This window comes from Phoca vitulina, unplaced genomic scaffold (genome assembly GCF_004348235.1).
Source record: "Phoca vitulina isolate PV1807 unplaced genomic scaffold, GSC_HSeal_1.0 scaffold39, whole genome shotgun sequence".
Taxonomy (NCBI): domain Eukaryota; kingdom Metazoa; phylum Chordata; class Mammalia; order Carnivora; family Phocidae; genus Phoca; species Phoca vitulina.
The window spans coordinates 11044089-11065622 of record NW_022589742.1 but is presented as its reverse complement, the minus strand read 5'-3'; the positions used below and the strand labels follow the sequence as shown (position 1 = coordinate 11065622).

Sequence of the window (21534 nt, the reverse complement as noted above, 5' to 3'; positions counted from 1 at the left end):
CCAGTTTTGATTCTCATGACTTCTGGACTGTTCTTGGGCAGAACCAGGCTGGTCACGCTACCTCTGCCTTTTTCTAGCGGGAACAGAAGATGCTCCATCGCCCCCACAGTATCTGGACACATACTTGCAATCTTCATCAAGTGGCCACTTTTCATAGGAACGAGGCGTCAGATTATCTACTACCTTTCTTACCTTAAAAGGGAAGAACTTCAGTTCTGGCCTGGAGCCCCCTCACCCTGCCACCAACATCCCCTCCCTCCCCCCAGACATCAGTGCCTCAAATTACAGAGCTCAGAGCTCTGCTCTGGTAAATATCTTTGATGGCAGAACCACATGCTTCCTTGATCACATTTGCATACATTGCAAATAATAAAAACCTACAAGTGGGAGCTTCTCCAACAACAACAAATTTTATGAGAAGAACGCAAGTATTTTACAAAATCCAAGAAATCAAACCAACGAACAAGTGTCACAAGGACATCAACAAGGGTAGCTCGGGAGAAATCAACAGTTGGTCATCTGTAAAATTCTCAAAAGAAATGGCATTAAGGAGGGACGCCTGGGTGGCTCAGTCGGTTAAGCGGCTGCCTTGGGCTCGGGTCATGATCTCAGGGTCCTGGTATTGAGTCCTGCATCGGGCCCCCTGCTCAGCGGGGAGCCTGCTTCGCCCTCTCCCTCTGCTGCTCCCCCTGCTTGTGCTCTCTCTCTCTCTCTGACAAATAAATAAAAATCTTTAAAAAATATTGCAAAAAAAAAGAAATGGCAATAAAGAGACTTCGCAGGAAATCACTCAGTCTTGGGGTCTAGTTCAGTACTCTAAGATTCATAGCTTTTGACATCTTTCCATCTATAAAATTCCAAGATCCTTTGTGTAAGCACAAATGCACATACGGGTTTTTTTTAAAGAAGATTTTATTTATTTATTTGACAGAGGGAGATAGAGATAGCGAGAGAGAGAGAGAGAGAGAGAGAGCACAAGCAGGGGGAGTGGGGGAGGGAGAAGCAGGCTCCCCGCTGAGCAGGGAGCCCGATAAGGGGCTCGATCCCAGGACCCCGGGATCATGACCTGAGCCGAAGAACTGAGCCACCCAGGCGCCCCACAAATGCACATCTTGTAAATAATGAAAGCAACCGAAAGACAGAGACAAAGCGAAAGGCACAGCGCCCCAAAGACAAATCACATCAAACCCATGAAGAGCTGTTTTAGTAGGTTTTCTTAAAGAAATGTTTCTTCATTTACTGCATTCCCTTAGCACCATTTCCAGAGACTTTAAATGGCTGGTTTGGAAATAATTTCCACCGGTTTCACTCGGGGGCGGGCCCGTGGAGCTCCTCACACTGCCATGCCCGAAGTGGGCCTCTGACTTCACTGTTCTGACTCTGCCCTTGCCGAGATTTGGTAAAAGCAGGCGCTGTGATGTAATGGCAAACGCTTCAGAGTTAAGGGACCAAGGTCCTGATACCAGTTTAAACAGGATTTAACTGTGTGCCCACTGTTTCCAGTTCTGGGCCTCCTGAATTCTTTTTTTTTTTTTTGCATCAAAATGATCCCATAATCCTATGGCCAACTGACCAGATTTCAGTGGGAGTCTGGGTTCTGGTTCAATGCCATTGCCTGAAGTCAGATATGAATTTACATGCATCTGAAAACATCTGAGCAGGGGAAGTGTGTGTGTGTGTGTGTGTGTGTGTGTCTGTGTGTGTGTGTCTGTGTGTATCCAGTATATAACTTAGAATGTATACTGTCTCCTTATAAAAAAGATCAAATAGATATGCTGAAAGCACTTGCACAGAACAACATTCCTATGAAGATCTTATAAAAAGTTATAATATCTGAAGAGAGCAGCAGAGCTTACTAAATTTGGTTTCGCTTGGCAGTTTCCTGATTAGGTCTGGCTACACAGTCTGATTTACATGATTGACTTCAAAACATCCTCGGAGTTGAATAACATGCACTAAATCCACTACCCACATTGATTCCATAATCAACACAAGTCTCCTCATTCCATGGTAGTGTATTTACATTAAAAAAAAAAAAACAGTTCTGGGGCGCCTGGGTGGCTCAGCCGTTAAGCATCTGCCTTCGGCTCAGGTCATGATCCCAGGGTCCTGGGATGGAGCCCCGCATCGGGCTCCCTGCTCTGCGGGAGGGCTGCTTCTCCCTCTCCCACTCCCCCTGCTTGTGTTCCCTCTCTCGCTGTGTCTCTCTCTGTCAAATAAATAAAATCTTTAAAAACAAAACAAAACAAAACAGTTCTTTCATGGAGGGAAGAAATTGGAAGGTGAGTTGTTTTTTTAAGATTTTATTGATTTATTTTAGAGAGAGAGAGAGAGAGAACATGAGCAGGGGGAGGGGCAGGGGGAGAGGGAGAAGCTGACTCCCCGCTGAGCAGGGAGCCCCATGCGGGACTCGATCCCAGGACCCTGAGATCTTGGCCTGAGCCGAAGGCAGATGCTTAACCGACTTGAACCACCCAGGCGCCCTGAGGGTGAAATTTTTTTAAGTATAATTAACATACAACGTTATATTAATTTTAGGTGTTTTCTTTTTCCAAGAATGTGGAGAACAAAGCAAAAAAACAAGGTAGTTTTGACAGTGAGTTGAATCCAAGTAATGGCTGGGAATAGGGGTGTGTGGGTGTGTGTGTGTGTGTGTTTAATGGCCCCAAGAATGGCTATATTAAAAGTACAAGAAAAATAAATGAAGACTCTAGAAGATTAATGATAAATCATGTGTTTCTTAAGGAGCAGTGTTTAAATTTTCAGGAAGCTGAGAGTCTGTCTGAAAATTGTCGTGATGCCAGCCACTCTGCCTGATTCATTCAGCCCCGAGTATACTCGTGCACGTAATATTAGTCCCAACTCTGCTGTTGGAACTGCCAGTGTGGATGATTTTATATAGAGCCTCCAAAACAAACTGCATGGCTGCCAAACCCAAGTGAAAACCAAAGTTGTGTCTACATGACAAGTCAGAGTTAGAAAAATAACAGTCGATGCACTTTCCAAGGCTTGTCTGTGTGAGGAGAAGCAGGAATCTAAAAGGCTGACCCCACTGGTCAGAGGGCTATGGACCAACCAGGGAACTGCACTGCACCGAATCGGTAGATGTCACCTTAAGAGAGACCAAGAAAAAGACTGCTTTGCATCAATTCAAGACAGAAAATAAAAGTCACACCCTGAAATCCAGGAATCTGTCGTAAAATTTAATAATGATAACAATGATATAAGTTTTAGCCATTCCAATATACACTGCTAATAATCATACGAATTCAAGGGGTGCCTGGGTGGCTCAGTGGGTTAAACGTCTGACTCTTGCTTTCGGCTCAGGTCATGATCTCAGGTCGCAGGATCAAGCTCTGCGAAGGGCTCGTGTGGGCGTGGAGCCTGCTTAAGTTTCTCTCTCTTCCTCTCCTTCTGCCCCTCCCCCTTCTCTAAATAATGATAACAATAATATGAATTCAAATTTAATTTCATCAAGAAAATAAATCTCAGTTATGGCATTTCTAAGATTCTTTTTCTTTCTGATGAGAATTATCTAAACGCATACTTTCATGTTCATCAGTGCAGTCTTGTGTTTAATATTTTGCCCCTGCTTTATTGTGCTTTTTTTTTTTTTTAAGATTTTATTTTTAAGTCATCTCTACATGCAATGTGGGGCTTGAACTCACAACCCTGAAATCAAGAGTCAGATGCTCCACTGACTGAGCCAGCTAGGCACCCCAGTTGTGCTTATTTTTTTAATTGAAATATAATTGAGGATTGGGGTGCCTGGGTGGCTCAGTCGGTTAAGCATCTGCCTTCGGCTCAGGTCAACATCCCAGGGTCCTGGGATCGAGCCCCACATCGGGCTCCCTGCTCAGCCAGGAACCTGCTTCTCCCTCTGCCACTCCCCATGCTTGTGCTTTCTGTCTCTCTCTCTCTCAAATAAATACATAATTTTTTTTTAAAAGAAATATAATTGACATGCAATGTAATATTAGTTTCAAATGTGCAACATATTGATTTGACAATTCTATACATTACTTAAGGCTCATCCCAAGTGTAGCTACCATGTATCACCACAAAACATTATAAAAATATTATTGACTGTATTCCCTATGCTGTACTTTTCACCTCTGTGACTTATTTATTTTATAACTGGAAGTTTGTACCTCTTAATCCCCTTCACCTAATTTGCCCATCACCAGTTTGTTCTCTGTATATAAGAGTCTGTTTGTTTGTATTGTGCTTCTCTGTATGATTACTTCTCCTCTTCATGGTATTTAGTGCTGAGCAACACTGGAAAGAACTGTGTTCATCTGCATTGTAGGATGCAACAACCAACAATTCAAATTATTTGTTTATCTTTATTTGAATTCGAGAATTACAACACCCATACCTCAGGAAGTTCCTCGGACGATATAGCTGCTTTATCAAGAAACACAACTAATTAAGAGGGAAAAAACAGAGATTCCCTTTGGAACCTGCCTGAATTCAAACAGTGCCCTCCCCGCCCCGCCCCGGCTCACTAAATGTGAGGGTAAAGAAAAATATATATGCTTAGGGCTTAAAAAAAAAACCCTCTCATTCTCTTTTCTTTTCTTTCCTTTCATTAACATATGTTCATTTTACATTTAAGACCTTAGATTTATTTATAAAAGCACCCTGTGTAATGAATTCTTATCTACCAGGAATCTGAGACAACCATCTGGAAGAGAGTGCATGAGTCAGTAGGCCCCAAGTGCTGGCACTGATGTGCGACCTTCTGTCACTGTCCTTTAAATTGTCACTGCTAAGTTATTGTATTTCTTTTCTTTTCAAGATTTTTATTTATTTATTTATTTAGAGCATGTGCGAGCGGAGGGGAAGGGCAGAGGGAGAGGGATAGAGAATCTCAAGCAGATTCCCTACTGAGCGCAGAGTCCAGATATTTATTTATTAATTTGAGAGAGAGAGAGAGATCGTGGGGGAGGGGCAGAGAGAGAATCCTAAGCAGGCTCCAGGCCCAGGGCAGAGCCCAATGTGGGGCTCGATCTCATGACCCTGCGATCACGACCTGAACCAAAATCAAGAGTTGGTTACTCAACCGACTGAGCCACCCAGGCAACCCTTCAGTTATTATATTTCTAAATACCTATTGCTTCTTTTTTTTCCAATTTATGCAAACTAAAAACCCCCAAACAATTGACCCATTTCTCCCACCCCTAATCCCCTGCTTCTAGCAACCACAAATCTGTTCTCTGTATCCATGATTTAAGTTTTGTGTGTGTGTATATACAAATATATATACAACTATATATGTTATATATGTATATATATGTTATATATGTATAGTTATATATATGGATATATATTTAGATTCTGCATATAAGAGAAATCATATGGTATTTGTCTTTTGCTATTTGACTTACTTCAGTTAGCACAATGCCCTGGAGGTAGGTCCATCCATGTTTTTGCAAATGGCAAGATTTCCTTTCTTTTTTTATGGTTGGATCATATTCCATTGTGTGTGTGTGTGTGTGTGTGTGTCACAATTTCTTTATTCATTCATCCATCAGTGAACACTTAGGTTGTTTCCGTATCTTGTCTATTTTAAATAATGCTGCAATGAACATAGGGTTGCATATATTCTTTCAAATTAGTGTTTTTGTTTTCCCAGAAGTGGAATTGCTGGATCATATGGTCATTCTGTTTTTCATTTTTTGAGGAACCTCCGTACTGTTTTCCATAGTGGCTGTGATTTACATTCCAACCAACAGTGCACAAGGGTCCCTTTTCTCCACATCCTGGCCAACACTTGCTACTTCTAGGCTTTTTGATACTAACCCTTCTAACAGGTGTGAAGTGATATCTAATTGTGGTTTTGATTTCCATGTCCCTGATGATTAAATGATGTATGGTATCTTTTCATGTACCTGTCTGCGGGAGTCCAGCTCCAGCCGGGGTGGGTCTCTCGTAGGAAAGGACGGCGTCGGCGAATGAGGAGACACAGACACAGGATCAGGGTGCAAGCATCTCCTCCTGACAGCCTCGGAGGAACTTTATTTATATGTTAGGATATTTTTGTTTTTCCAAATCTTAGATCATTTTCTGGATTACAGCCATAGCCTTCTTTCATTTTTCCTTTATAATGATTAACGTGACCTTTATTGATTTCTGCTTATTGGCTTTCGCCAAAACTAAAAAACAGTACGCAAAGAGAAAGGTGCTAGACAGAGCGTGACCGTCTTGTTATTTTGTTCTATAGAAACTAATTCTTCGTGGAATTAGTTTCATTATGATTGCTTAGATAGGCGTAACTAAGATGAGTAGTCACTTTATCATGAAACCCCAGAAATATTCCCACAATTATAAAGATTGCCATAAATAAAATGAAAGAGAATAGCAGAAGCCAGCCCAGAAATATTCCCACAATTACAAAGATTGCCATAAACAAAATGAAAGAGAATAGCAGGAGCCAGCTGTTGAGTCTCCTGTTTGCAGGATCGTCCCCCATACTTGGACCTTGTCAAACAGCATGAGTAGCTTGGCTCGCGCCACCTGTCGGCCATCTATATGTCTTCTTTTGCAAAAACATCTATTCAGATCTTCTGCCAATTTTTAAATCACATTGTGTTCTTTTGCTATTGAGTTGTATGAATTCTTTATATATATTTGGATATTCATCCCTTATGAGACGTATGATTTGCAAGTATCTTCTCCCATTCAGTAGGTTGCCTTGTTTTGTTGGTGGTTTCCTTTTCTGTGCAGCAGCTTTTTAGTTGGATGCAGTCCCACTTGTTTATTTTTGCTTTTGTTGCTTTTATTTTTGGTGTCAGATCCTCCTGTCTTCTTATATGATCTTCTCTAGGACCATACTAGTCACCCCAACTCTGTCTTACCCTGAGCAGGGTCAGGAGATTTCCCTCAACACTGTATAATCCTCAAATATGCATCTGTGGCCTTCATGTAGTGGCCCAAAGGACCCCTTCTCACAAGGGGTAATTAATTTACCTACCGCCTTCCTTTCCTTAATAAATTGGTAAACCTCAGGCATCACCAGTCAGGGAGGACAGCTTAGGGCACCTGGTTTCTCAGGATGGGGCATTCAGTCTCCTAGTAGCAGGGTCTAGTGTCGATCCAAGGAAGGTAATGAAAAGGTACAGAGAGCACGGGCTTCCCCTAGAAGTATGAGGGGAGCGGGGGAGGTGTCTGGGAGGCTCAGTCAGTTGGGTGTCCAACTCTTGATTTTGGCTCAGGTGATGATCTCATGGGTCGTGAGATCGAGCCCCAGATCCAAGCTCGGCACTCAGCATGGGAGTCTGCTTGAGATTCTTTCCCCCATCCTGACTCTCCCCTCTGCTCCTCCCCCACCCCCTCTCTTAATTAATTAATTAAAATTAAATTAAAATTGCAAAGTCAGCCACATTCCTGGTGTTGGGGATGTCTGAACTATTTCACAAGCCAATAAAATGGATGAATACAACAGATCCGAAGATTGCACACTTGGAGTTCTTCATAAGGCTTTCTGGTCCCCTTTTTGAAAGCTATTTCCTATACATACTCATATATAATATATGAGATTCATTTAAAAATAATCCCATGTTAGGGGCGCCTGGGTGGCTCAGATGGTTAAGCAGCTGCCTTCGGCTCAGGTCATGATCCCGGGGTCCTGGGATCGAGCCGGGCCCGCATCGGGCTCCCTGCTCAGCGGAGAGGAGGAGCCTGCTTCTCCCTCTGCCTGCCGCTCCCCATGCTTGTGCTCTCTCTCTCTGTCAAATAAATAAATAAAATCTTAAAAAAAATAAAAAATAGAAATAAAAATAATCCCAGGGTAGGAGGAAAGGGGAAGGGGCAGAGATCAAGCCTGATTGACTAGGGGGTGATACTTATTGTACATAAATGAGGGGAACATGCAGTTTCTGGTATTATTTTTCAACTTCCCCATGTTTGATCATTTCCATGACGTTTGTGAAATGTAATCTGCCTTGGAGAGCAACTGAAAATCCAGGTCCTCCTGAACATCAAGTGCTTTACTAAGCTTGTTATTCTCTGGAGAGCAGGAAAACAAACCTCAGTGTGCACTCTGTGCATTGGAAACTGGACTCAGAGAAAAGGGATCAGAGGCTCTGGAGAGGTGTGTCCCACTCCTAAATGTTGAGATTTCTTGAAAGATGTTTGAGAGGAGAGTGGCAAGGCCATATTTATGTTTTACATGAATCACATTATCAGGGATGGGGATGAATTTGGCATTGGCACGGGGCGGGGCTGAAAACCTGGGAAGAGGTAGACAGTGAAAGGAAACTTGTAGAGAAGCAACGGGGAAATAATTTGTATCTAAACCAAGGCAAGGCTGATGGGGATTGGGAAAGCCACAGTGAGTGAAGTCTTCCTACCTGGATACTTGAGGGAGAAGGATATAGTCAACTCAGATCAGACATGACTCCTGATTTCTGGGTGGATGGTTGGTAACACCACCCAAGATAGGGAGCCAAGGAAGAAAAGAAGGGTATTTTTGATTTTTAGTATATGTGCTGCCGAAGCGAGCACTATTTTTGATTTTTAGAAAAGACAAGTTTGACTTGGAACATTTTGAATTTGAACATTCGAGTGTGCCATAAACAGATCTGTGGTCACAACCTGCTTGGTTACCACGACTAAGGCCTGGTCCTCGGCATTACAGGGTAATGATCTCATTTTTACAAGAGTCAAGAGTTGAGGTAAACTCATCAGAGACTGATCTACAAACTAGCATGTCAATCACCTTTCATGACTGAGAACTACAATGGTCAGGATAAACTACCAGCGTGAATTTAAAAAGCAGAAGTTATTCTTAAGGGAAGGGGTTCCCAGGACAAGTGTATTTTAACTGGGTAGTGGGAACATAAGGACCTCAGGAGCCCCAGGTCAGGCTAAGGTTATGTGAGGGTTATGTGAGGGTTCCAGAGAAAGGAATGTGGCAGACTTTGCAATTTTAAGCCTTCTGCAGCAAAAGAGGCTGAGGAAGTCGCTGTGCTCCTTGGAAGACCCATGTGATGGAAAAGAAGAGAGAAGGATGAGTGGAGGCTGAGGGCAGATCAGAGCAGGGAGGGATGTGGCCAGGCTCTTGTGCTTCGGGGCTCCCAGGGGCGCTGGCGACACACACAGACAGACAGACGGCACCAAGAGGCTCGCTGCTGTGGCTGCTGGGGCCAAACGGCGAGGCGCGCGAGGACGCAGGCCGTTCCCAGCAAAGCCGGGCGCAGAGGGGACCCGGGAGCGTCGGGGACGTCCCTGCGGCCCGGAGCTGCAGGCCCCCCGTCGGAGTCACAGGCGGCTGTCTTTCCCGAAGCCGGACACACGTGGGCGGATGGAACCCCCTCCGTCTCAGGTTCTCCTTTCTCTCCTTTCCCACCCCTGCTGCCCCCCCCCCCCCCCCCCCCGCCCCGCGGCCCCCGAGCGCTGGCGGAGGAGAGGGACCGGACAGGGCGCGGACACGGCCGAGGGAAGGAGTCGTCTCCGGGGCCCGGCGCGCGGTGGACGGCGCTCCCGGGGTGCAGGGCGCCCCCGCAGCTGTGCCGTACGCGGCCCTTGCTCGGTGCCCGGCAGCCCCGCAGCGCGGCGGCGTCTGGTCCCCGGGACAGCCTGCCGGGGGCACGCGGCACATGCTGCTTGTCGCGGCCACGAAGCTGGGGCTCAGGGAGGCCCGGGGCTCTTCCCACGGCCCCTGGGGAGGGGTGCAGCTGCTGGGCCCAACGACGAAGTCCGTGGCCGTGACACCGACACGGGGCTGCCTTTTGGCGCCGTCCGGGACACGGAGCAGCCTGAAGGACGAGCTACGAAGGAAGGCTCGGAGCCAATAAAGACGAGTCCTCCTTTACCGACGGCTGCCACGTGTCGGGCTCCGGGCTCGGCGTTCAGTCCTAGACGTGCGTGGCTTCCCCGACTGCGCACGGGACCTCGGAATTACGAATCCCCGTGCACACGAAGAAAGTGAAGGGCAGACAGCAAGGATGAGGGGCCTGGCGCCCGCTCCTAAGCCGAACAGCCGGGCTTCCAACCCAGCTGCTTCCCCCTCCCAAGCCTGCGGCAGCCGCCCGGCGCCGCGATCCAAGAAGGCGCTGACCATCTCCCGGTACTAATGGTGTTCGGAACAGACCCCGGGGACACGGGGGCGCCCTGCTCCCCCCGCCGTGTTTGAGCATCACGGTTGGAGCATGCATGTCAGCCGAAGCACATCATCCGTTCACGGGTCTTTGCTCAAGATCTTGCACCTCGGGTACCTCGAAAACCTGTGTGTCTGATCCTCGTGGTCGACCCATTTACCGGAAGCTAGTTCCGCCCAAGCTGGACGGAAGGCTCTTTGCTCCGCCCCGGTCTGGCCTGCGCTGTGGGAGCAGCGCCACCTGCTGGCGACTCCCCTGAACTACACCAGAAAGCCCGGCGGGGGCGTTGCTCGGGCCTTCCGCGGGAGGGCCGGTCGGCCCCGCAGGGCAGTTTTTGATAAGGGGGAGGGAAGGAGGTCTTGGGGCACAAAAAGGCGGTGGGGGGTGTGGGTGTCAAGGTGAGCGTGCAGGGCATCTGCGTTAGCCGTTTCGCTGTGATTCCCGGGGTGACAGGGTCTGACTTTTTCTCAAATTTGACATCGGGGAGAAGCCCGCCCAGCCGCTGAGCTGAGAACTGCAGTCCCTGCAGGGGCGTAGAATGTGGTTTCGTCTCTGACATCTTTGTCATGGTTTTGAGTTACTTTTTGTATGTGATGCGAGCTTAGGGTCAAGTTGCGTTTTTATGGGCATGCTTTTCCGATGTTTCCAGTACTATTTCTTGAAAATATTATCCTTTCTCTCTTGGATTGCCTTGACGCTTCCGTCCAAAGTCCATCCTCCGTGTAGTTCTGAGTATATTCTGAACTCTCCGTTCTGTCCATTGATCTCTATCTTTCTGCAAGAGCACAAGGCCCGGATGATGGCTGTAAGTCTTGAAACTAGGTAGTCAAAGTCCTGAAACTCGGTTCATTTTCAGAAGTGTTGGGCTGTCCTCAGCCTCCTGCATTTACGTGTAAGCGTTGGAATCACCTTGGTAATCTCCTTCAGAAGTCCTGCTGTGAGCTTATTGGGAGTGCCCTGAATCCATACGTCGGTTTTGTCGAGTTGACCCATAGCAATACCGAGTCTTCAAATCTATGAGCATGATACAGCTCTGCATTTACATTTGTTCTTTAATTTCTTTTGAGGTTTTCGCGGTACGGGTCTTGCACATCTTTGGTCAAATGTATCCCCAAGTACGACTCTTTGTACAAAGACCTACAAATGGCCAACAAGCAAATGGAAAGAGGCTCAACATCCTTAGTCATTAGGGAAATGCAAATTAAAATTACACTGAGACACTACTTCACACCCACTAGGAGGACCATCATTTAAAAACAGGAAAAGAACAAGTATCGGAGAGGATGTGGGGAAGTCAGAAGCATCATCCATCACTAGCCGAAGACAGTGGGGCGGCCTCCGTGCGGAACAGTGTGGCGTTTCCTCAGGAAGTTCAACAGGGGATAACCATGTGATCCAGGAATTCCACTCCTCGATATGGACCCCAAAACTCGAAAGCAGGTGTTCAAACAAAACTTGTTCATGAATGTTTACCGTAGCAGCACTATCCATAAGATCCAAAAGGTAGAAACAACCCAAATGTCCATCAGCGTGTGAATGGCTAAACAAAAGTGGTCTATCCGGACGATGGAGTAGAATTCACCCGCTCAGAAGGAACAAAGTGCTGACACGGGCAACCATCCCTCCGAACCTCCAAAACCTTTTGCTCAATTAAAGAAACCAGACACAAAAGGTCACATATTGTATGATTCCGTTTTTATGAAACATCCAGAAGAGGCATAGAGACAGAAAGCACATTTTTGGTTGCCAGGGGCAGGGGTAGGGAAGGAATGGGGAGCGAGAGCTTAATGGGTATGGTGTCCCCACTGTGAGGTAACGAAAATGATCTGGAACGTGACACCGGTGACAGATGCGCAATATCGTGAATGTGTTCCATGCCACTGGGTTGTAACCCTTAAGTGGTTAAAACGGTAAATTTCATGTTCTGTGTATTTTGCCACAATAAAAATCAATCGATCATATATGTAGGGATTTGTTTATACTCTCTCAGTCTGTTCCACTGATTTATACACTTATCTTTGCACCGACACCACACTGTCTTCATTACTGTGGTTTATACTAAGTTTTGAGATAGGTATGGTAAATCCTCAACTTTGTTTTTCAAAATGTTTTAGATATTTAAAGTCATCTACATTTCCACATACATTCTGGGATCAGCTCGTCAATTTCGACAGGAGATTAAGCTGAGATTTGGATAGAGTTTGTGTTCAATCTCCAGATAAATTTGGGGAAGATTGCCATCTTGACAATATTCAGTCTTCCAAACCATGAAATGTCTCTATCTATACCCTCTTTTAAAAAATATTTATTTATGTATGTATGTATTTATTTATTTATTTATTTATTTATTTATTTATGTATTTATTCGAGAGACAGAGACCAAGTGAGCACGAGCAGGGGGAGGCGCAGAGGCAGAGGGAGACAGAGAATCCTCAAGCAGACTCCCTGCTGAGCACAGACTCCCACGCAGGGCTCATCCCAGGACCCTGAGATCATGATCCGAGCTGAAATCAACAGCCTGCCGCTAAACCAACTGAGCCACCCAGGCGCCCCTCTATCTAGAGCTTCTTTAAACTTTCCCAGCAGTGTTTTTCAAATTATTTTATTCCATTTTTGAATTTTTGTTGCTAGTATATAGAAATGCAGTTGCTATTTTAATATTGATCTTGTGTCCTGTGGCCTGTGCCAGATACAGTTACGGGTCTAGTGCCTTTTTGTCTATGTGTATTTCTTGGGATTTTCTCCATATAGGATCATCGGTGAATAAAGATAGTTTTATTTCTGCCTTTCCAATCAGAATGTTTTTATTGCGGGGGGGGGGATGAGGAGCTTATTCCACAGGCTAGGATCTCCTCTATAATGTTGAATAGAAAGGGCAAAAGTGCACATCCTGCATTGGTCCCGATGTGTAGAGAAAATCTTCATTCTTTCATCATTGAGTGTTATGCGCACTATAAGATTATGTAGACACGCCTTACTAGGTTGAGAAAATTCCTTTCCATATACCAATTTTGTTGAAAATCTTTATCATGGACGGGTGTTGGATTTTGTCAAATCTCTTTCCCGCACCTACTGTAATGGTCAGGTTTCCCCCTGCTTATGTTAATATGGAGTAAAACATTGACTTCAAGATGTGAAACCAACGTTGCGTTCCAGAGAGAAATCCCACTTGCTCCTGGTATGTATCTCTGGGGTGTTTGGACCAGGCCCTACCTGGTCTCCCCACTTAGGCAGAGAAAAGAGAATGGCACTGTCGGGGGCGAGGAGCAAGTTCTAGGGCTGGAGCCTTGCTCAAAAGCCTTCCACGACAGGCTCTTATCTTCCCAAGGACCTCACCGAGGAGCCCGCTGTCCCCCTAAAGCACACACAGGGGCACCCGCCCCGGCGCATTGCTCTATGGCCACCATATTGGCTGTCTCACCCGCGGTGGGAGGAGACCGGACCTCCTTGCCTCCACCTCTTCGGGCCGCACGAGCCTGTCTGCTGCCTCCCCGTTGGCTCAATGGTGGCAGGGGAGGGCCCTACATGGCCCGCGCTCCGAGGTCCTGAGCCTGGGGCTCCTGCCGGCTCCTGCGAGGGCAGCAACGATCCTCGGAGGGTACGGAGGCCGAGGCACAGAAGCAGGAGGTGCGGGCCCTGAGAGGCTGCTGTGACCACAGAGCATCCACGAGGCCGAGGCTGTGAGCCAGGCAGGCCCTTTGCTTTGTTTTGTGTGGTGGGCCACCCAGGTGGTGGTGACCTCGGGACCTTGCTCAGCCTTGGGACCAGGGCTGTGGCCGTCTTCCAGAGGAAGGTGGACTCTGCAGAGGGGGACTGCCTGAGGCAGCTCGGTGCCCTGCCAGGGGTGTCTCCGTCCCTCTGTCCCCCGCGCAAGGATCCTCTCCAGAGGGGCTCCCCCACTGCTGCTCCCGGCTGCAAGGGTGGCTCCATCTCGTGGGCATGGGAGGCCGTGTTCCCAAGTCCCCGACAGCTGGGTCTGCATCCAGCTAAGCCCCAAATTCTCCTGACCCACCGCAGTGGTGACAATGCCCACAGAGAAGCCTGGGGGGGGGGGGCTTCTCCTCCCCTACATTTCCTCAGCAGCGCCCCCAGATTCCTCCCTGAGCTCCCGTTTGCTGGATCCCCCTGATTTGAGGGTGCACTTGATTGCGTTTCCCAAACACGCGTGTATCTGAAGCCAAGTGGCCAAGTCCTGGGTCTGTCGCTGGTAGGAGGACACGGGCCACACTGAAGTGGCTCACCTTTGTATCCTGAAATCCTGCCCCAGAGTCTGGCACTGAGGGGGTGACTCAGGGGACAGCAGGGCAGGCATCGCTGTGTTGGGGGCACCGTGAACACTGAGAAGGTTCGCTGCGGTGGCCGGCGGGCCTGCTCCGAAGCATGGATCTAAGAGCCCTTGTCTGTGCGGAGCACTGGGCTCAGGGCCGACCGGGCATTCCCGCCACGTGGTCCTCAGAAAACCCCGCAGGGAGGCGGGAGTGTCGTCGGGTCCCCGTTACAGCCGGGGCAGGGGGACACGCGCAGGGGAGAGTGGGCACCTGGCTGGTGTCCCCCAGACCCTGAGGCCCGGCAGCCATTCCCTGCCGTGGGGCCCCCGCCTCTGGGACGCCTCCTTCTGCAGGGTGAGTGCGCGGGGGGCTCCGGAGCAGAGAAGGGTCCCGTCTGTGGTCGGCGTCATCCTCCCAGCAGCGCCCCGGCCTTCCTGGTGCCCGGATCGGCCCGCAGCTCCTCTGCCCGGGAGAGTGAGGCCCGCAGGGGAGGCCGAGTCTCAGTGGGCTGGGCCGCGGAGAGCTGCTTCTTAGCCTCTCCTCTCCCTTCCTCCATGGGGGGGGCAGTGCCCCGAGGGGAGCTGGGAGGGGGGCTGCGAGCCCGCCCAGAAAGGGTGCAAAGGTGGCCGGGGGAAGCCAGGGCCCACGGGAGGAGGGGGCGAGAGCAACCCACAAAGGCTGTCCGGCCGCAGCCGAGGGTCCCCAGCACGACGGTGGGAAGCAGCCAAGAGACCGAGGACAGGGCGGGAGGGCTCCCCAGGTGGGAAGCGAGCGACAAACCCGGACGGGTGGAGACAGAGGGGATCCTGGGCTGACCCCTGTGCTCCGGATGGGAACGGCACGGACCGTGTCCTCTCCTGGTTTGCAACAAACACAGGAATGAGATCTTCTAAACTCTCGAGTTTCTCCAGTAAGAGGGGCCGCAGAACCTTGGAGGAACGGCTGGAGCAATGGCATTTCCCATTTGCAACAAAATAAACCGGAGAACCACACATGGAACGTGGCAAAGAGGGGCTGTCGACCCTGGGAAAGCCTGGGCACCGGGGAGATGTGCCGTCCAAGCCCCCCGCGGGCAGCCGGAGTAGGGAGTGTGGGGAGGAGGGCGCCGAGCCGAACCCAGGGACGGAGCGCTGCGGACGGGCGGGAGGCAGGGGCACTGCGCCAGGGAACTGACCCGAGAGGCCTGTCTGGGCGGCTGCCGCGTGGGGACGTGCCCACACACCCACCTGCCAGAGCCACGGGTCTGTACGGAGGCCCTCACCGGGTGCAGTCCCACATGCTGTCCAGACGGGCCCAGCCACACCTCACTCTCTCCAGGCTGCGACCTGGGGACAGCTCCTCGTGGGGCGATGGTGGGTGGAAGGTCCACTCCAAGGACAGGGCAGGAGGTGAGGAGCCTCCGCTTGCTCAGGTCGAGCTCGTGGCTCATGCGGGGCCCAGAGCCTCGCCATGACCTCCTCCGAAGGTGGCCGTGGGGATGATGGGGAGGTTCCGGGAACAAAGCAGGCGGCAGGGCCCCGGACACTGGGCAGGCTCTCCACACCTGCCAGTTCCCTTCGCTGGCTTTCCTCTCCTCATAGAGACGATGTGCTCCGGGTGAGGCCGGAATAAACGTTGAGCAGCCACCGACGGCTGAAGGGCCACGGCCACACTGAAGGCTCCCTCCTGGCGACACGAGAGTGCCCGTGGCCGGCCTGGGGCCACACGGTGGTCCGTGGAAGAGCTGGGCTCAGGAGGCCGCCCTGAGCCAGAGCGGAAGCTGCCTGCCTTCCTCGGTGGCACGGAAGGGTGGTCCTCCCTCTCCAACGTGCCTGGGGCCCCGAGCTCCGGTCTGACCCTCCCCTCATGGTGGCACCAGGCTGCGTGATCCCTGGGCTGGGTTTGGGACCAACAGGGACTGAACGCGACCATCTGGACAAAGCGGGGGGAAGCTCAGGGTGCTGGCAGGGACCGGGGTCCATCCCTCTGGGTGGCAGGTGCCCGAAGGGTCTGTCTTGTCAGGGTGCTTTGACCCCTGGACGTTCCCAGCGGGTGGAGCACACCCAAGGCCCTTACCCCAGGCTGTGCTCCTCAGGGGACCATGACCCTGCATCCTCAGGAGCCTCCTCCCCGCGGACTGTGGGCCTTCCTTCTTCTACCTCAGCCACTGAGGTCCCCAGGCGCCCTCCACCCCCCCTCTGCCTGCCTGCCCGCCCTCAGCCCTACAGCCCTTGGAGCCCATGGCCAGGCTTCTCTGGGGAGTCACTAGGCTGGGGCTCTGAAGGGACAGTTCCGGTCTCGGGGGGCCGCGGGGGGGGAAGGACAGCAGGCTTCCGGTCCCCATGGTTTTATCTTTTCCAAAACTGGGCGCCCACCTGGCTGGCAGGGAAGCAAGGGGGACCTCGCCACCTGCTGTTGTGGACAGGTCTCCAGGTGACCCAAAATGATGTGCAGGGAGCCTCTTTCACCCCCCCCCCCCCAGCCCACCCTCAAAAGAGAGAAGACCTAGGTATCAGGTCATCCAAATAAAGGTTGTGAATGGGACAAATTGCCACCTCTCTGGCCAGGCCCCTGCCGCCACCTTCTCCAGGGGCCCTGGCCCCGCAGGCCTCCACCCCTGCAGCCCTCCGCGGCCCTCCCAGGTGACTTCACGGCCGACCCCCCTCCTCTAAGCCTACCGCACCACACCAGAAGAGGAGGCCTCCAGTTTTCTTTTACTTTATTGAACTCAGGGAGGGTTTGTTTTTTTAACTTAGAGTGACAAGATTTGACAACACCGGGAACGAGACCATTCTCTGAGCAGCAGGTGCTGACCAGTACAGTTAATCACACACAGCAAAGTGACAGTCATCTCCAGCCCGTGTCTCGGATTCTGTAGAAGCTCTGCTGCCTGGAAAACAGACTGCAAATAAATAAAGTGCATCGAGAGCCTGTCAGGCAGCCAGGGCCCAGTGCGGGCAGAGGGAAGGTGGGGTGGGGAGAAGCTCGCTAACTACTCAAGGCCAAACCGGTCAGAAAAGCAGAGGCAGGACCACAGGCCGAAGAAGGGCAGCCCCTGCCCAGGCCCTCGGGGGCTGTGCGGAGACTTCCGGGCCCCCGGGGCAGGGCAGGCACTGACCGGGGTGCCCCGCAGGGCAGGGGTCTCGGGCCAGGGCCCTGAGGCTCCCCCCACCCCCTCCCTGTGGGCAAGAGGTGTCACAGGTCCCAGGCAGCTCCAGCTGAGCCACAAGGCCGCAGCTGGGGAGCAGGTCACCCCGAGGGTGAGACGGGGCCTTGCAAGGGGCACATCTGCGGATCAGCCCCAGGGAGGCCCCGCGTGGCTCTCACACGCTGTCCCCGGACATCTGTGGACGGAGTCGGCAGGCCGGCAGGCTCCCAGAAGTGGGCCTGGGTGGAAAGGGTTGGGGTGCGGGAGGCGCCACCGGGACCGGGGACCCCAGGACACTTGGCACAAGGCAGGAAGCCATCGCACCCTGTCTGTGGGAAGCTGCAGGGGACACACGGCGGCCTCATCCGGCCTCGGTCCCCGGGGTGAGGCGGGCACAACTCTTCACTCAGGACCCGGCCTCCAGCGTGGCGGCTGAGGAGGGCAGGAGGTGTGACACTGGGCCACCGTGTCCCTGGGGCTGGCCAGCCTGCTTGGGTTTTCAGTCCCAGGAATTCGGAGCCTGGGAGCCGAGAGCAACCAGTGACAGAGCGGCCGTGGGACCGGGGTCCTTCCTGGCCCGCCTCGGGAACCACGCCTGGCCATCCTGGTGCGCCAGGGAGCCGCACACCTGGGGCCTCCAGGGCCACTTCAAGCCCATCCAGAGGAGGTTCTCCTGTGGGATCCTGGGCTTGGGGCTGGGGCGGGGGGCGCGAGCCTGGGGACAGACAGATGGGGTCGTGCATGGGTCCCAGCCCCATCCCAGGTTTATCCCTTCACCCTCCTGGTTCCGTCCTGTCCCCAGCAGCCACGCCACCAGCCCACCCCCACCCTGCCACCCAAACTGAGAGGCTTGTGCCACTCAACTGCCGAGGAGCCCTTGGTCCAGCCTGGGGTGGGGCGGCAGGGGAGGCCAGGCTCTGTGGGTAAAGACCTCCACTCCGCAAGGCGTTCTAGGACTCTCTCCTGTGTCCATCTCAGCGCTGACGGTCTTCCCTGTGACCTCCCACACCACTCCAAGAAAAGCCAGTTCCCCACATTCCCTACCCTGCACCTCTCTCTCTCTCTCCCCCTAGGTCCCCCAGGGGGGGCCTTGAGCTCCCCTTCCCCACCCCACCCGTGCCAGGTTTTCTCAGATTCAGCCCCACCCCTTCTTATCTGTAGGACAAGGACACATCTCTCCCTGTCCCAGAGCCAGCTTTTCCAAGCATCAGGTGGGGAGAACAGAAGGCCCTCAAAGTGTTGCTAGGAGATGCAGAGCTGAGGTGACAGGGTGGCGTCCTTCCCCATGCCAGAACGGGACCACTGGCTACCCCAGCCCTCGGGGCCTCTGCCTGGAAGGTCCTTTCCCTCCTGGGCCAGGCCCTTTGCCCAGCTGCTCCCCAGGCAGCTCCGGGGCCAGGGGCCGCCCCTGGGCACGGATTTGAGTCTCTTGACAAGGCCACGGAAGGGGTGGGTCACCACCTACAAACCCCGGTTCCTGAAAGACAGAAAGAGATGGAGACTTCACAGTGGCCTCCCCAGGGAGAGTGGGGCCATCGCCCAAGGGCTGCCTCCTCGCAAGCCGCTTCCGCACCCGCTCTCCCCACCCCAGCCTGAGAGCTGCCCCGGGCTCCAGGAGATCCCCACTTCCCCGGCTCCTCTGGGCGCACGGGGGCTGCTGCCGGCGGCATTCAGTGGCACCGGCAGGGCAGCCGTGGGGGCCGGAGGGCGGGCGGCTGCGAGGGCGCGACAGCGAGACTGTGGGGGCAGGAACAGGGCGGAGCGGCCTTCCCCCTCCCCCGGGTCTCCAAATGTCCAGGCGCCCAGCGCCAGAGGGCGCCCCCAGAGCGGGAGGGGGGCAGTGGGCACAGCAGGAGCAGGTCCAGAGCAGTCCCCCGGCCCCCAACACAGGGCGGGAGGCAGTTCGGCCACGGGCCGGGAGGGAGATGCCCAGAACCCAGGGGCCTGGGGGCTTAGAAGGGGCCCGACCAGGGCTTTGGCCAAGAACACAACCACCCTCCCTGTCTGGCCCCCCAAGGGGGGTGAAGGGTGGCAGCATCTTTTCCTTCTAGAGCCTTCCCCGGCGCCTCCCCAGCCCATCCCCTCCACTCCCTGGGGTTCAGGTGGCAGCACCAGGGCCTCTGGGGAAAGCGGGGCGGGGACGGGCTGACCCTCCGAGATGCCCGGGCCGCCGCCGCCCCTCACCCCCGTCTGGGAATGAGGACCGGGGAGTCCGGGGCGCCTGCGGTTCCCCGCCTGGCCAGCTCAGGGGCTGGCTTCCAGGGCTCCCGTCCCCAGTTCCCCCTGTCCCCGAGCTGTCACGGCAAGCGCCGCCGCCGGCCCGCACGCAGGTCCAGCCTCCGGCCTCTTACCTTGCGGACCCGGGCCAGTCCAGCCCCTGCTGCGGAATTTGTCCTTGCTGCTTCCCGGGCTCTGGCCGACGTGAGGCAACAGGTCGGCCGCACTCCAGTCGGGTTTTGTTCTTTTTTCTTTCCTCTCGAGCCCGACGGAAAGGGTCCGTTTGCAGAGTTTCTGTGCAATAGGTCACCGGCCGCGCCGCGGGCTGGGAGGCGGGCGGCTCGTGGCCGGGGCCGGGCCGGCTGGCCGGCGTCCTCCCGCGCAGGTCTAGGGCCCGGGGGCCCGGGCCGCCCGGCCTCCTGCCCCCGCCGCGTCCCGCCGGCCGTCCTCCATGCCGGCGCGCGGGACCCTCCGGCCGGGGCTGCGGCGGCGCCCCGCTCACTCGATCCGCACCTGCAGGCGGACGTTGAGCATCACCGAGGCCACCACGTAGAAGTAGGGGAAGTTCATGCGCAGCCGCCAGGCCAGGTCGAAGAAGGTGATCAGCGTGCGCGTGAGCCCCTTGCAGAAGGCGCCGTACGAGCCGCGGGCCGCCGCCGAGCGCGACAGCCGCACCGCCAGGCCCGACAGGGCCGCCGCCGCCGCCGCCGCCGACAGAGCCGCCGACGCCGCCATGGGCGCGGGCCGCCGCAGGCCCCGCAGACCCAGGGGAGCGCGAGCGGCCGGGCAGGTGGACGCGAGGCCTGAGGCGCCCCGCCGGCCGCCGGTGCCCTCCCGCCCCGCCCCGCCCCGCCCTCGGTCACCCCTTCCCTGGCCCGGCCGGGGACGCAGCCTCCGCGGCCGCCGCCACCGCCACCGCCCCTCCGGAGCAGCCTACGGACAGCTCCGCCCCTCGCCGGCTGCCGGGGCGGCCGCCGCTAGCGTAACCCCGCCCCGGGTGTGGCCACGCCCCCTCCCGGGCGCCACGGAGCGGCCGCCGCCGACACGGGACCGCCCACGGGACCGCCTCGCCGGCAAGCCCCGCCTCCCCCTGGGCGCCCAAGGGCAGAGCCCGAGGGAAGAAGGGATTGCGAGGCGGTATCCCCCCGGGATCGCTTTGGGGGCGTGTCCTTGAGCGGAGCGGGCGGCCGGGGGTCTGGACAGCTCTACGGGTTCCGTGCGGACGGCCTACCGGGAAGGCTCCGCCTGTTTACCTTCTCCCCCTTCCCCACTGTCTCCACAGAAAACCCGGCCAGGCGACCCATTGTACCTTTCTTTAATTTGCATTTCTCTGCTAACTCAGCAGCACTGTAGAGTTTCACCACACGCACAGGCGCATTTTTTTTTCTTTTTGCTATATTTGCTGGTCATGTGTATTTCTTTACTGAATTGCCCCATTGTCTTTCTTTTACCTGTAAGGGAGGAAAACTTTCCCTCTATACTCTAATATTCTATTTGTACACACCTCCTAGGTTATGAAATAGATCGACAACAGGCAGATTAACTGTAGGAAAGGTATATACATTTATCAATTTTTAATATTACCTGAACAGGGACATCACAGAAAAAAAATGTGAACACCCAGAGAGGCAGTGAGATTTGAGAGCTTATATACCATCTTAATAGGGGAAGGGGAACGGAGATGTAGGCAATTTAGGGGAGACTAAATGATTTTTAGGAAAGACGAGTGGGTTCTTAGAATAGATAGGAGATATGACAGAGTTTGGATGTGGTGTGGACTTCTCATTCCTCCCCCCGCCCCCCCCGTAGTAAGAATCAA

General features: G+C 53.5%; 1 protein-coding gene and 1 long non-coding RNA gene across 2 annotated transcripts; both read right to left on the bottom strand.

Annotated features, from left to right (window-relative positions):
* Positions 1-17052: 17052 nt before the first annotated feature.
* LOC116647136 lies at positions 17053-20090 on the bottom strand. Its single transcript, XR_004302286.1, has 2 exons — positions 19850-20090; positions 17053-18975 (listed from the first exon to the last, which is right to left on the bottom strand). It is a non-coding gene; the product is annotated as an uncharacterized LOC116647136 (long non-coding RNA).
* A 42-nt stretch (positions 20091-20132) lies between these two features.
* On the bottom strand, positions 20133-20450 carry LOC116647214 (small integral membrane protein 10-like protein 2A). Its single transcript, XM_032428394.1, has one exon. The coding sequence runs from the start codon at positions 20448-20450 to the stop codon at positions 20214-20216; it is 237 nt and encodes a 78-aa protein (XP_032284285.1). The 3' UTR covers positions 20133-20213.
* Between the last annotated feature and the right edge of the window lie 1084 nt (positions 20451-21534).